The sequence below is a fragment of the Myripristis murdjan genome, chromosome 3, assembly GCF_902150065.1.
Source record: "Myripristis murdjan chromosome 3, fMyrMur1.1, whole genome shotgun sequence".
NCBI classification, from domain to species: domain Eukaryota; kingdom Metazoa; phylum Chordata; class Actinopteri; order Holocentriformes; family Holocentridae; genus Myripristis; species Myripristis murdjan.
Window position 1 is genome coordinate 2,144,397 of NC_043982.1, and position 16,550 is coordinate 2,160,946.

Here is a 16,550-nt window from a genome sequence, read left to right on the forward strand (position 1 = left end):
ATTACATTTACACATATCCCTCCACCTCACATAAGAGTTGGCTAAATAAAGAGTGGCACCAGGTACAATCACATTGTAACCAGTCAATATGATGCCATCATTCTATTTCAGAAAGTCAAAGTGGCCTAACAACCTTTGTCCTGGAAGTGGCGCTGTGAGTGATGCTTTCCCGATATCACATTTGCAAGGAAAATGCATTTTGAAATAGATTCTTCTCCTCTGAGTGATAATGGCTTCCACTTGCCCTGATTGAGGTAAGACAATTCAGTGATCTATGGCAAGGCGGTAAATGATCCATTTTTACCTACTGATCATGGATGGCTGATGATCTGTTCTCGACACAGATGGATCCACAGATAGCTCCATCGCTGCAGAAAACATTAGATAATATGGAATAAAGGTGTAAAGGCAAGCTCATCTCATGTTTTTATGTACACTATTGAATCTAGGTTCAATTCAGCTCCTCTCTTTGACCTGACTCTCCATAGAATAGGATGTCACTTTAAAACATGCAGACGATGGTGCTTGAAATGAAAGTACAATAAGCCTGACCAAGGCCCCACATATCCTACAGCGGACATGACTCAAGGGTGTGATTGGCTGGACAACCTCAAACTCTTTGCAAGGTCAGAGATGCGAGTCCCCTCCCTCCATTACCACAGGTCGGTCCTCAAAGCTTCACAAAGTAAGATGCGGTCATCTGTGCCCGAGAGGCTCGGCTTACAGGCTCGGCACTTGGTAAAGGGCAATAACTCTGAGAGACTATCAAGCGAGGCAAAATTGAATCATGAAGTCGTGATCAACGAAGCAGCGGCACCTGAGTGATAGTGCCTCCTTCTGTAAATTCAATACACGGTTTATCTACTTTTCAATAAAGCAGATCCCCAATTACAGGACACTGGGGACATAATGTTACAAGGGAAAGAACAGTGATGTAGGTGTAGGCTGAAAGACTCCGTATAACACCATTACACCATTACTTGAGTGAGATTTTGTCTATCATTGTGGATTAATCTGAAAACCATATGCGCCTATGTGAATGTGCTCAAAGTAGCTTCATAAGTCTTTACAAACTCTGGGGTGAATTCACAAAGAATGGACTGCAGCCACTGATAGCTTCAACTGCGACCGCTATCTGCCCCGTCTCACAAAAGATATTGTGCTAATGATATTACAACGCAAACATGCCCAGAAAGTTTTTACAGTTTAATGCAATAATCCATGTAGAAATATAACTGTTGCCTTTGCACCAAGAACACAGTAGGCAGGCTTAATGCCATCCTTGACCTGGCAGCCTGTATCTATGAACAGTGTCAATCTCAGTTAAATCAAAATGTAATATTCTCCTTCAAAATTAATGCTCTGCACGTCTGGCATGATGATGCTTACTCCTGGCTACAATTACTGCTGCCATGATCACTGGAAAATCTGGGCATGACAACCCCTATAAATGTGTTTCAATTACAACCAACTCTCTGAAGACGCTAATTCAATCTAACTGCATGTGGCTATTAGTGCTGGTCTTTGTTAACTGGTCTGTTTTTGCAGTTAGGTTCATTTGCATAGAAATGGGCCAATTTTGCACCAAATATGTTACCTAATTTAAGTATGCGCAAATATCAAAGGCACACTGTGGCATTATTTGCTTGGCAGTGCAGTTTGAGATGCATTTCACCCTTTACACATTTATTTTTTTTTTTTATCTTATTTGTGCAGGTTTAGCCACCACAAAAGCTGTACAATCCTCTTGTGACTTCACACCTCTGTGCTGCACTAATTGTGTACTATGTCAGGTCCAGGTTTCTGATGTTGAAACCAAGCCTCCTCTAGCAGTTCAAATACAATCCCATGAGCTCCTAAGCACTTTTCACCTAATTATTTTTTTTAAAGATTATTTTTTTTTAGCATTTCTGCTTTATTTGATAGTCAGAGTAGAGCGAGACAGGAAAGGCAGGGGGGAGAGAGGAGATGACATGCAGCAAATTACAATTTGCATGGCCTGAGGTTGAATTTGAACCCAGGATACTGCAGTATGAATAAATGTGTTGAAAAATGTAGAAAGGTTGAGGACCTATGAAAGGTGTTTTTACTAGCAGCGATGCACTCCATGCCTGTCAAAGTCTTCCATGTTGATGACAGCATGAGGCATAAGTAAGAGCAATTGTGCAGTAGGAATCCAGTTTCCTAAGTATGTAGGATGTTAAGTACTTGTACGGATACGGATACAGATACGAACAGAGCCTTCCGTCCGTTTATTTTGTCCATATTTTTGCACTTGCACTGATAATAACAGAGAAAAGAATTGTCCATCTTCCTGTGGTGATGCGTTTAACGACCTTGCAGACCACCACCGTCTACAACACCCCTTCCACTTTTGCCTTTTTGTAGCAGGTCCATTATCATGACCTCCTCCACCGTCACCATGTCTGTTGTAGCCAGAAACTTTGGAAGCTGAGCTGCCCTCTAGTGGATTTGTTGCTTAACATCCATGCCAATGGAAAGGACGCATTGGAGACATGTGGACAGAGACAGTTGTAGCGTCTGAAATGGACATATTTATTTTTGCATGTGTTTAAAATCAGTGGAATAAACATTTCCACAGAAATGAATACACAATTTTAATTTCAACGCATGTGAATATGAGAATATGTGGTCACAGAATATGTGGTCAGCTAACCATTGCTGTCTGGTAACTGATTTGCACTTTATAGCAAACATGTCTAGTCAAAGCCAGATAGCAGTGCTCACATGTTTGACTTTGAATGCTTTGCTAAATGATCCGATTGGCTGTTAGCTTGCTGACAAAAACAAAACACAACTGTAATGAGATAGATTTAAATCTACTTTATTAGAGTTAGATTATATGACTCAAGCTCAGTTGTTCAATATTCAGACTTGATTAGTGCACAGCCAGTTCTCCATGACGACATCAACTGTGGTGGCTCAAGATTCATGATCCAACTGCAAAGCCTTTATTCTGTCAAGGTATTTAAAATGACTAATGACAATTATTCAGAAATGGTGTGATAGGTAGTGATTACTTGACACTCCTTTGTGGATGAGGTCAGTGATCCCAGAACCCAGGTTTGTTGATGATGCTGTATTGTTTTTGCTGAATCGTGTTTTCTATTAATTACATGTAATTGTAATGTGATTAATTTGATGGTCTTAAAGTGCTGGTCCAGACTTTTTCAGAGCAATATAGGACTATTTTCAATCATGGGTGTTCACTGATACAGTTTGATGATAGAAAATAATGTTGCAATGTTGCAATGTGTAAGTTGCTATCACCAGCTGTCGAGACTTGTATCAGCAGTTCAGCTGATACAAGTTCAGCAGTTCAGTTGGTTGAAGAAAGAAAAAAAGAGTTTTGCTTCCAGCACAGTATACAGTCCTATAGTTTTTGTCCAGATTTTCTGATTAAGTATTCAGGGGGGCACTGTCAGAGTTGAATCTCCAGGTTTCCCATTTCAAATGTACTCCATGGAGAGAGTGACACTGGTCAGAAGTGCCCCGCCGAGTCCAATCAAACAGAGACCAATTAAACAAGTGACGTCTGTCAGAGCCTTCAAGGTCTCATTTCAGCTCTATGATCCTTCTGCCCCTCAGCTTAAACGACGGCTGAGTGAAGCCAGGAGCCAAGTGAACATATGGCACATTACACTGTAACAAAAAAAGGTGCTGTTTAGACCCCTGATAGGTTCCTCAACTTGTCTTGATGACAGAATCTTTTTTCTTGAAAAAATCCACATTTGAATTTCCTCTTTCCAAAAAAAATTCAAGTGAAAATGCAGGAAATTACTTATTCGGTTTTAAAAGGTGTTCTAAGCTTGCCTATACAATGCTATATATGATATTATAAATACCAAAATTTAAGAGGCTGACTTTAACTGTTTAATCAATAGCATGATGTAAAAGTGATTATAGTTTTCAGATTTAAAATTTTCTGGTGATTGCATTGCAGGAAAAGTATACATAATCTTCTAAATGCAGCTGCTGGACTTATTCTAAGAGACAAAATCATATCATATCCTTGCCTCTCTACACTGGCTACTAGATATGTATAGGATCATTTGAAGAGTTTAATGATTACATTTGAAGCTTTGCATGGCCTTGCTCCCACCAATATAATAGATACATTAGCTTTATGTAAGTGCCTTTTTACTGAAGGATATTGACATTTGTGGCTGCTGAACTCCCTGCCTTTTATTTCATTTGTTTTAATTATCTAATTTGTTTTATTTATGTTTTATTTTATTTTTTTTATCTTGTATCTTGAGTATGTTGTATTCTTTTATCTTATGTAACTCACTTTGTAACTCTGTTTTGACAAATGCTAGAGTAAATGATTTCAGTTCTAGATTTCAATAAATAAATAAATGAATTCAGTTTTTGGTTTCAATCAAAAACTAAAATCAAAACTTGTCAAAATGAGTGCCTATGCATTCTACATTTACCACAACACATATCCCTCTACTTCTGTGCATGAAGAAGGTAAGGCAGCTTTCAGGACAGGGTGGAAGCTGTTTGGATCTCTTTCATGCTGGCCCTTTAAGTGGTCAGTATGGTTGTGATTGGATTGATGAGGGAGTGTGTCTCAGCCTGTATTGCTGGGGTGTGTGATGCTCCAATAAGGGTCCAGAGGAGCAGGTAGGGCCAACCACAACACATGCAGTCACCCTGGAGCATCACAGTCAGGCCAGTCAGTCCAGCTGCTGGCAGAGGGGAGCACACAGGGGAGTGGATGCACACAAACACACTCCTGCTCACCTGCACACACAGGTTGGACACGTTGATTTGTTGGTGACAGTCACGCACACACATGCTGAGGGACGGTCAGCATGAACGCAGCATCTGAGCCTTTGGTGGCCAGCAGCAGGTCCCTGTCTGCAGCCAAGAGACACAAGAGCATCAGGAAGAACTCCAGGAGGATTTATTCACCCTACCAGGACCACCAGCACGGGTGAGTCTGCTCATATTGCCTGGACTTTAAAGGAATTTCTAAGATGTTTCATTTTCTCCGTTAACTTTGTTGTCTTTGCACCTAAGTCCCACTCTTTCACTCTTTGGCTGCATGCCTGTCCTCTTGCTTGTTGCATCAAGTCCTCAAAGAGAGAAAATTATGTCCTGCAAGCCATTCAGTTAAGCATTCACAAAATTTAATAGTTGGGGAATTGCTATAATTTCTGCTGCATTGCTACGACTAGTGCTCATAGATCACAAATAATATCATAAAAAGATTGAGACTGTGTGAAGCAGCGTAAATGTAAGTATGATCTTTGTATGAATTTTTTTTTAGAAAAAATACATAACATAGCAGTGCTGGAGTACCTCCCTAGCATTTTTTTTTCTGTGGCATTCAGACATGGCAAATGTCTGAATTAATATTAATTAATATGTCTGGTTAAATATTTGAATATGCATAAACTCCATGAGAGAAGTGAAAATATTTTCTTCGACAACTTTGTGACAGTGGGGCTTATTTATTAACAAACTGAATTACAAAATAGTACAAAAAGATTTTTTATTTTTTATTTTTATCATGGACATACATTTCAGCTGTAGAGTGTGCCCAGCATTTCAAACGGAGCCCTTGACAGGAGTACAAACAGCTACAACCTACATGTGACATTTACATTGGTGCAAAGTGAGGCATCAAAGTAGAAATGCAGACTGAACTTATGTAGAATTCAGGAGTAAAAGTTGCAACTGTGACCATTGATTTCATCAGCAAATCTTCTCCATTATGTGAATTTATCAGATGCCTTGGACTGTGCAGCATTTTAAGTCCATTATGTATTTTCAAAAATATTTGTCTTACATAGAAGTCATATGCAGGATTCTTTAAGCAACCTTTCATTATAATGTTGCAAACCAAGGCATTTTTCAGTGCACCATTGTGTCTTGTCCTGTAGCTTCTCAGATGATGAAGATAAAGATGATGAGCGGCTGGACAGCAATGACCCAGAGGAGATGTTTCAAAATATTCAGTACCAGAAGGAGATTATTGCCAACATCCGGACCAGACCCTGGCCCATGAGACGAAAGCTCAAAGTCTTAAAGTACCCACTTCTTTCTTTCTCTGTCTATTTGTGGTTGACAACTCTTTTCTTGTCGCCTCTCGCTTTCCCTCCCACTTGCGCTCTCTTATACACAGACATAAACACACACTCACACTCAATACATTTGAGAAAAGCTGCTTTGCATAATGAAAGTGCTCTGGAAATAAAAGTGTGATTGAATTGAAACAAATGATGCCAACCCCTCACCAGCACGGCCACCAAAAGCCTCAGCTCTCAAGGCTGAGGTGAATACAGCTGCATTGGGCTGTGTTATTGAAATATTTACATTGGCGAATAATGTGATTTAATTGTTGAGGAGGAATACATGAATTAGAATCATGGAGAAACACCACCACTGTTCTCACTATCACAGTTGTACCTGAACGGCAATTGTATGAATAAAATTTAGTTTTTCCTTGTATCCTTTCAACTTCTCGGGTCTTTGAGAGTTTCAGACAGGGAGCAGGGTGTTCCAAACACTACCTCTTCATTAACAGCAGCATTGTTAAATAGCTAGAGAGGGCTAACTATTTGTAGTTAATGTTTGGAGAAACCAGCAGAGTGTGTAATGCATAGAGGTAATAACGATTAAATGTTCTCAACTGCAGGGCTCTTGGCGTTAATGGTCCCTTCCTACTGAAATCAGAGAAAGTTAGCTTGTTAATTATTCCACCGGGGTCAGGCTCAGATCCCAGCCTCCCCCTTTAACAATACTCAACCCTCTCTTCCAGTTAATCAGTCTTAATCAGTTAATCAATTACTCATAAATCACTGATGAATGAGTAATTCACAGTGCAACACCAGTGATCCCACCAATAGTTGCTGTGCAGTTAATCTTGTAACAATTGCTGGTGCCATCATGAGGACCATCAGAGAAGTGACAGTGAAGTGCCAGCTCAGTTAACCGCAGCTACCCAGCTAATGCCGGGTGCCTCCCACACAGGTCAGAAAGTCACAGTTTACAACTTCCTTTCCTCTTCCAGGCTCTTCAAGTCAGAATTCCAAGTAGGAAACTCAGGCAAGAAGGCATCCTCACGTTCTCTGAGGAGCACTTACCTGATGCCACATCAACATGGCGTAACGACACTAAGCTACACTGCATTAATTGTGGTATACTTATAAAATTCCCTTAAGTTGGATTTTAAGCATTTCTCAATCTTAAAATTGATCCAAATCTGTGGTGTAAATGGTTAAACATAAATTTGAAATAATGTCATAAATTTTGCACCTAGCCCACAGATGTTTAATGTGTAGCAGCAAAGAAAACCTTCAGATGTATATGAAGTATCTTTACAAATGTTCGTATTACACAGCCTTATCATATGAACAAGTGGTGCATGTGAAAGCCGAATTCCTAGCTTAGCAACAAGCTTGTTGCTTGTTGCTAAGTGTATTATGATGAGCCAACCACTACTCTCATCTGTGATGGTGAGAAATCGTGTGGCTATGTGGCCTGAGATGTCTGGGTAAAGGCAAGTGGGCCGCTAGCGAGAGACAGTCTAGATCGAGTAAGAGAGAGGAAGATAGGGCGCTTGTAAGATGTGCTGAGTACGTCTAACAGGTTTTATATGGGTGGCTTGTTATTGCCGCAGAGGCTTTATTGCTATCATCGGAATGGGAAGCAAGTCTGCGTTTTTACACTCTCTGTAATCCCTGGCTGAACGCCTGTGATTACTCCGACCGCAATAACAGCTCATATTTCACACCACAAATCAGAGACCCCCACTCTCCCCACCCCCATTTTAAATGAAATGTTATCGTAAACATTTTATTTTTTTATTTTTTTATTTATTTTTTTGCTTTTCTGAAAGTTGGCTCGATCACTAACTAGCAACGTGGCCTTACAAAAATAGTCACCCACCTAGAACTCCAGGATTATAAAAATGATAGAAAAGCGTTTTTTCCAGGGATATTGATTGTTTAGAGTCCTTATTGATGAATATATGCAGGCTCATAGCTCCCTTGGCTCCAGTACCGGAATGACATGAGCTGGTTTCGCTATATTTTGCACCCTAAAGCTAACAGTCACTATATCAAATTTGTTTTAATGGCTCCAGTCTTCATCTGAATTATGGTGATGAAATCCAGTTTGCACTATGACTTAAAAATACTGAAACCAAGATACAATGAAGAGCATACACAGGTGAATTACACCCATATTTTTCCACTGGATTTAACAGAACCACCCACCTACCTGCTGTATCAACATTAATGCCATAAGTATTGGATGGTGGAGTAAAATTGAATTCATCCTCTGCTCACACTATGCTATGCAAATTGTCCTAAAATAGAAAATAGCTTTTCACATTATTTACCCAGATTCCTACATCAGTGAGTTTTATTTAAGACAGAGGGCTAGTGACTGTAAAATCTGGCATTTACATTAATCATCACACATCACATCTTTGACCACAACACTACTGAATTATCTATAGAATAGGTTTTTCATAATAATAATGAAAGTAATTATAAGAAAAAATGCCAAAGAAGCACATAATGATCATTTATAGAGCACATCAAAACAGTCAAAGTGCTTTACAAGATTAATAAAAATGCAAACAAAAAAAGAAAAATGTACAAAATAATCAATAAGAGACAGATAACAATACAAATGTAAAAGCAGACAATACCAGCCAAAACCGAATGCAGACCATAGTTCAGGTAAGTGTGTGCGTTAAAAGTGTTAAAGGAGGACACTAAGTCGGCTAGGCTGTTTAACTTTTAAATACTACGTGGTCGTGAATATGTTGTGCTGCTTCTGTGTTCCCCAGGCAGGCCAGAGAGATTGTCTTGAAGTACGAAGGCCGGCTGACCAGGACCAGAGGTTACCAGGCTGCAGGAGCTGATGTATGTACACAAACACCCCCTGTACCGCCACAGCAGCTGTCCTCACTCCAACACATAGTGCCGCAGAGGCCAGCTGCTTTCAGACACAGCATTGGAGAGAACGAAAATCCCAGCTAGAAACCCTCAGTGTACTTTTTTGATCTTCAAGAGTTCTTTGGTTAGGGTAGTCGTTCTCTGTGGAACCAAAGTGACCCCAGGAACGCTCTGATTTACTAAATAAAGAGCAGTGATATGTTGGAATGCTGCTGATTTTGAGCAATTCATGAGTCCTTGAGGGTAGTTTATTCCTTATAAGACAAATGTATGTTACACAACCACAAATCCTATTATATTACTTAAAACTGATAATATTTCTAGATATTTGTGTCGCCCCACAGTGGTGCTGGCTGACCACCACGCAAACAAGAAATCGCATTTGTGAACATTCACGATTCAGCAATTCACAGATCCAGAACCAGGCAACTGTTCTCCAGTTAATCTAGAATGGGGCAACTTCAGTGAAAAACTGTCTCATTGCAGTCATTCTATCAGACTATATGCTGAGAAGAGCTTCTTCTGCCGCACTGCAGCAACCTGATGCCTGGTGGTTGAATTATAAACATGCTTGATTTCTCTGTTGTCCAGGCTGTAGATTCTGCTTTTAGCAATGTTTTCTCCTCCTGTGAGTTTATTAGGCAGCCAGGTCACCTTGTGTATGTTTTTATTCTATCTTTGTCTTTTTACATCTCTTGCACTTCCCTATACACCACAGAGAGGGAGGGAGAGAGAGAGAGAGAGAGAGAGAGAGAGAGAGAGAGAGAGAGAGAGAGAGCTCTATGCAGTGATAGCACAGCACCATGACCAAATTTATAGCCTGTTGTTATGGCCCAGTTTAATTAAAATGTTCCGGAGACATTGGGCAAGACTGTTGAAGCTCCATTAGAATTAATTGACTTTTAGCAAGCGGTCCGATGATGAATTATTAATCCTAAAGATTGGCCCCCAGTTAATTGAAATTAGAAATCACTGGCCCAGCCGAGCTCATCCTGATTGATAATTATCATGAATCTTGAATGATGTAGTAATGCGCTGGTACACACTGAGTGAAATTCTGTAATCACAAACATTTTTCATAGCAACTCCGTGGTTTCCAAGTTGGAAAAACCAATCTCTGCTACACAGGCTTGATGTTCAGAGTGAAGTTTTAAAAATACAAACATACCTCAGAGGCAGAGCTGCTCTGCAAGCAGAAATAATACTATTGGTTGAATTAAATCTTAATGGACAGAGCCAAAGAGCCACATTTTTTTCTAGCTAAGTAAAAATTAGACGGAAGCAAGGTAAAAAATGCAAGAGGTAAAGAATGGATGAGTTTTATGAAGCCTATTGTTCTTGCTACTTCTGGGTACATTAATACTAATTTGTGATGACTCTCAATACTTTGAGAGGGACATGATATACAAGATACATTAAGATATACTGAATATGTGATATATTGCTTGAAATTTGTGAGATGTGTGAAACAAACGTAATCCACAAGAATGTATGGGAGTTTAATTTTTTGGAGATAGGATTGCCTTAAAAATAAAGGTGCTGGCAGAGAGGTCTGAAATGTTGCTACCATGAAGTTGTTTATCACTTGTATTGTAAATCAACCAACATGATTTCTGCAGCAAAAAGCCATTTCATAAAAGCAGCTCATCAGTCATCTCATAATGTGATTCTCCAAATCCTGCATCTCCTCCCACAGCTGCTGAAGAAACTTTCCCGGCTCCTCTACAACATTGTGGTCCTGTTCATTCCCTGGGAGATGAGGATCAAGAAAATTGAAAGTGAGACTACCATCCATTTGCTTTAGAGAATGAGTATAGTTATTGTTATTGTGGCTATTGCGTCTGTTATATGATACACGTCTGATTCTCTCAGTAAGTTGGCCAGAATTTTTAATGTGTGGAATAACTTATTCACCTTTTTATAGCTGACATAAAACTTTATGACCAAAATCCATAGTATTCTAAACAGGTGGTGGTATCCAATAGATGGAAAGCAATCATTATAACTTAGGGGGAAAAATCCTAAATGAATGCTTATCTTAAGAGGCAATACTATTGATTTTGCATATTTAGTGTAATATCTACAAATTTATATACTTCACATTTCTCCTAATGTTTTTCGGGTAAATTGTATCAAATGGGCCAAACATTCAAAAAAACTGAAATGATCCTTTACAATATAATTGATTTCGGGACTATGGATGCTGCAAAGCTGAGAAGACGTGAATGAACCAAGCTCTCTAATACGTCCTCTTATCTTATTTAAAACAACACTAAATTAAACTTTCAAGCTGGGCCAATCTGAGTGTTTAGCCACCTGATGAGTGTCGACTGAAAACTAGAGACAAAAAAGATGGTCAAAGTGACAAGGAATCTCTAGCTAATGATGCTACAGCTGACATTAGCCTCTGGGAGGCCACTGACATCATGGACAATACTAATGCAACACTCTCCGAACCAGAGAATTCCACTGACATGTTTACTGTTTTTATCAAAGAAATTCAAGAAGGAGACAAGACTCTCTCACAAAAAATTGATGTGAACTCTAAACTTCAATTGATGGAGTGAAATCTACCCTGGAGAGCTTGCTAGCAAGAGTAACGGAGGCTGAGCAACGCATCAGCAGCACAGAAGACACTGTTAATGGGTTTGATTACTTCAAAAAGACAATGAATTTCTCAAAAACAAAGTTGATCAACTGCAGAAACACAGCAAGCGGAGCAATATACGGGTGCTGGGACTGAAGGAAGACAGTGAGGGATGGGACCTCTTACTGAATGGATACCCAATGACCTTGGCGCAGACCTCACTGGATCAGAGGAAACCGAATGAGCCCACCAAACCCTGAATCCCAAGCCCAAACCAGCCACGCCTCCCAGACTTGTCTTGACTCATCTGCTTCAATTTAAGGACCAAGAAAAAATCCTGGGACTTGCAATCGCAAAAAGACACATCTCCAGTGATGGCAGGAGAGTCAGCTTCTTCGCCGATATGAGCCCAGAGCTAGCCAGGCGCCGCCAACAGCTCATCCCAGCCTTGACAGCCATGAAGGAACAGGACATCACCCGTTACCTCATTTATCCTGCATGACTGAAGGTCCAGTGTGAAGACGGACAAATGCGCCAATTTGACACAGCGGGAGAAACGTTTAAGTTCCTTAACGACATGGACCGGGCTTGAATGAAGAAGGACCATTCATGGGAATGTTACATCAGCTCAAGTTACTGGACTGGTGTGTAAAGATACTAAGAGAACTAAACGTATGTGCTTAGCCTACCTGTTACCTATATCTGAAACAGGAGTATTCTATACCCTGGCACCTAGAGTGAACTGGACTTCCACATCTTTTATTCTCCAACAGTGGGTCAGTGAGTGTGCCAATCTGTTTTACCCCCTTCTGAGCATGACTGATTTGCGGGAGAGTGATTGACTGATGACTCAGAGTGATAGAAACAGACTAGACTAGTCTAGAGTAGACTCGACTAGTAGTCTACCAGTCTAGACTACAAGTCTAGTCTAGTGAACAGCATGAACTGATGAAGCCACTTGGATAGGGGGTGAAATGTCTTCTAGACATATAACTAAGTCCAGCTGACTTGATTCAGTTTCCTTGAGATCAACATTTTTGCTGTGTAAATGGGATGAAAAGTCAATTAAAACTGTAACAGATTATTTAATCATTCAGTCAGTTCAAATGGGTTCAAACTGTGTGAACTGTTCAAACAAGAAGGATTCCTCTCCCTTGAAACCCCTCGATGGAGAAATAGAGTGCTACCAATGATCTGTCAGAATAGTAACTTCAGATGATGGTGTGAGAAAGGCATTAGCCACCTAAAGCATTGCTATGATGAAGGAATATTTATGTCCTTTGAACAGTATAAACAGAAATACTGCTTGACAAATAAAGATTTCCTCAGTGATCTGCAGTTACATGACTTTGTTAGAGTCAACAACAAAGGCCGGTGGAATTTGCTTACCATAACACCCATGGAACAATTGTGTCATGCTGACCAACCATTACTGAAAACTATCTCTAGAGTGTATGAAGCTCTTATGTCGAGTTTATTAATACCTCTCTCACTGTCTCTCAACGTTTTGCTTGGTTACATTGTTTTGTTATTGTGGATGGTGTCTCTTTGATTTTAATCTTGATTTGTTTATTGTTTTGCTGCAAAATAAAAAAAATTCCAAAAAACCCCCCCAAAACAATACAATTGATTTTTCCTGATTACCATCATAGTAGATTGTATATGGGACTTTATGTCACCCAGGCGGCATCTGTCGGTCTGCAGATACATTTTTGTGAACACAATAGCCAAGATCAGTAGATCAGTTTTTTTATTCTTTTTTTCAGCTGCTATAAATCCATATAGCTTCAAGATATACAGTTAATATTAATACCACCCAAGTGTTATGTGAAGCATGTTAACATGGAAACGTGCTGTGTAATGTATAATGGGCATCATGGCATGACATAAGGCAGGACATGTGCCTCTTGTTCATACTGGAGGTTCTTTTTCTTACGATGACCACATCATAGTTCATGTATCACTGTATCGCTGTAACTTTTCTCTGTCTTTTTGAGGTCACTTTGGATCGGGTGTAGCTTCCTACTTCATTTTCCTCCGCTGGCTTTTTGGGATCAACATCGTCCTCACTATCATGACTGGAGCCTTCATCGTCCTACCAGAGGTCAGTAGGCAAAAGTGTTCCAATGTATTTTTAACAGTTCTCTTTCTTATATGTGGATAATATGGATAATAATCACAAATGAGTCTCACTTTTTCAATTGGTGAATTAATCTATATACTATTTTTTTAATGCTCTTAAGACAATATATTTTAAACCATTTGCATACTACTACTATAACTACTATTAACAACAGCAACAAAAACAAAAACAGTAAAATATAAATCTAAATGTTTCTCCCCCATTTTGTAATACATTATTTCATACGTGTACTCTGGGAAAGTTGTAAAGCTTGGTGATGGTGACACAGTCACCTCTGGCTGAAGCAGCACAAATAATATATAGAGGACCAGAGAGGACAGCAGAAAAAGGCCATTGTATTTATGCCAGTCTCTGACATGCAGACACAGGCAATTTTCCCAGCCATGAGTTGTCCCATCACTCATCCCCAATCCTCTCATCTTATTGCTCCTTTTATTTATTCTCCACTGCTCCCTCCCTTGATTTCTTGTAGCTAAAATTACACCTTGTGTTTCACCCTTTTCGCACCTCTTCTTATTGAGAAATACCATCATCAAACATTGTGTCGCTTTTGTCAGATTTGATATCCTTGTTTCCGTGCACTTCCTTTTAAAGCTAACTTAATCTTCACAAGGTAAATCCGTTGTATAAATAATATTAGGTGGTACCAAAGTGATCTATGTTATGTGAACTGACTCGTAATACCGTTCAGAAGGACAATGTTGAGCAGCGGTGTTGTTTCAAGGACCTACTATGCTTTATTGAAAACATGAATATGCGCTAACTTCAAGCAGGTAACCAAGGCTGTTCCGAATGCAGTAAAAAAAAAAAAAAAAACACAAATTTGGCCAGGCAAATTTATTGTAGCTTCAAAGCACTGAGGTCCAACCATGCAGGCTGATTTCAGTCATCAAGAAGCTTTATGAATTATGAATTATTTTGTTAGATGCACAGCAAAAAACACCTACAATTACAGTTGTCATTTTTACAGGATGTTGGGCAATTACCTAAAGAAAGATGGGAAGGGAAGGGAAGGGAAAGATACAGTGGTCCCTCGTTTATCGCGGGGGTTACGTTCTAAAAATAACCCGCAATAGGCAAAATCCGCGAAGTAGTCAGCTTTATTTTTTACAATTATTCTAGATGTTTTAAGGCTGTAAAACCCCTCACTACACACTTTATACACTTTTCTCAGACAGGCATTAACATTTTCTCACTTTTCTTTCTTGTTTAAACACTCTCAAAGTTCAAACCTTCGTAGAAAAATAATCCGCGAAACTGCGCGGCCGCGAAAGGTGAACCGCGTTATAGTGAGGGACCACTGTACTTCCATAACACAAAAATCATGGAGAAACAAAAAAGTTCCCTCACTCATATTCACTGACGGGCATTTTATGGGCCAATCAGAAGTTTATTTTCCTGTCTTAGACAAGTAAGCCTGAATGATTCAAAGATAAGGGGGCTGCCACACCGTACCATACCTAACTGACACCTCTGATGTTGAGCAACAGTGAATGGATGAGTTGATTATTCCTCTGTGTTTGCTGTGCTAGCTGCTGGCTGGAGCTCCTTTTGGGACAACGAGGAGTAAAACCATCCCCAAGGAGCATCTGGCTTCGGCCCAGGACCTGGACACCATCTGGTCTCTCGGGGCAAGCCTCTCTCCTTTTTTACTGCTCTATCAATAGCACATTACACACAAACAGATACAATGGACCATTATTTAATCATTACTTTACTGCCTCCCTGACCTCTCCTACAGGGCCAATTTCATTCCCAGTCCTCCTCCTCCTCCCCAAGTTACATAAGCAATATGCCAGGGCAAATACATCACTTTGTCAATACTGGTCTTTTATTAAATATCAGATATCAACCAGTCAGTGTTGCCCACCTCTGGTGTATGACGGAGGTTCCTCCTTGACCACAGCTATATGAAAACACCTCTTTTAAACCTCTGATGTATTTAAATTGAATTTTCATTTTGCATTTTTAAAAGAAATTTCATTGTGCAGTTTTATTTCCTGTCATTTAATTCTTCATTTAAAGGTGTACTGCATCCCAGAGTTTACCCTGCCATTTAGGAGGAGGGTGTCATTGGACCGCTTTAATGTCTCATGATGTCCAGATGTTTCACAGCTGACAAGAATAGAATTATGTAGGAAACTCTTGATAATTAAAATAAGTCAGCAAAAAATGAAATTGAAATGAAATGATATTCAAATGTACTGATTTTCAGCACGCAGTATTAGCTAACAGTAGGTAGCAATGGTATTAGCCTGTAAAAACAAAACCAAACCCTGCAATATGCAGTGTAACAGATGAGTGAAATAGATTTAACATTAATGGGGATTTGTAATGCGTTTCCATTTCGTTTACTGCGTGCTTCACTGCTGTGCCTGATCTGCTTAGATGCTGCAGACTGAGGAGCCTTAAAGATGCTAGAGTTAGTTTTCTTGTCATGTCAGTTTCTGTGCCCGTGTGCAAGTTCATGCATGCACCCATGTTGCATGTTCATCCACGTTTGTATGTGAACCTGTATCCATGCATGGATGTGTGTGTGTGTGTGTGTGTGTGTGTGTGTTTGACTCTCCACAGGGCTATCTCCAGTACTCAGTGTTATTCTACGGTTACTACGGCAGGGTGAGGAAAATCGGCAGTGCTGGCTATCGGTTGCCCCTGGCCTACTTTCTGGTTGGGATGGCTGTTTTTGCCTACAGTTTCATCATTCTGTTAAGAAAGTAATCCTTTGACTCTTTATAACTCCTACTGATGTGATAATAGTGTGACGTGATTTAGAGTTATAGCCTGATTCTGGTCTTACTCTTGTTAGTCCAGTAATTTTAAGCCAAATAAGGGGTCAACGTCAAACAAATTGCAACAGAAGCAAACTCAACTGATT

General features: G+C 39.7%; 1 protein-coding gene across 1 annotated transcript in view; it reads left to right on the plus strand.

Moving 5' to 3' along the window:
* The first annotated feature begins 4,841 nt into the window (after window positions 1-4,841).
* tmc3 (transmembrane channel like 3) overlaps window positions 4,842-16,550 on the plus strand; it is a 32,132-nt gene continuing 20,423 nt past the window's right edge. The window contains exons 1-7 of the mRNA XM_030047645.1: window positions 4,842-4,963; window positions 5,916-6,062; window positions 8,834-8,909; window positions 10,639-10,720; window positions 13,527-13,633; window positions 15,205-15,303; window positions 16,247-16,389. Of these exons, the coding sequence (XP_029903505.1) occupies window positions 4,842-4,963; window positions 5,916-6,062; window positions 8,834-8,909; window positions 10,639-10,720; window positions 13,527-13,633; window positions 15,205-15,303; window positions 16,247-16,389 (776 nt within the window). The remainder of the gene's footprint in view (window positions 4,964-5,915; window positions 6,063-8,833; window positions 8,910-10,638; window positions 10,721-13,526; window positions 13,634-15,204; window positions 15,304-16,246; window positions 16,390-16,550) is intronic.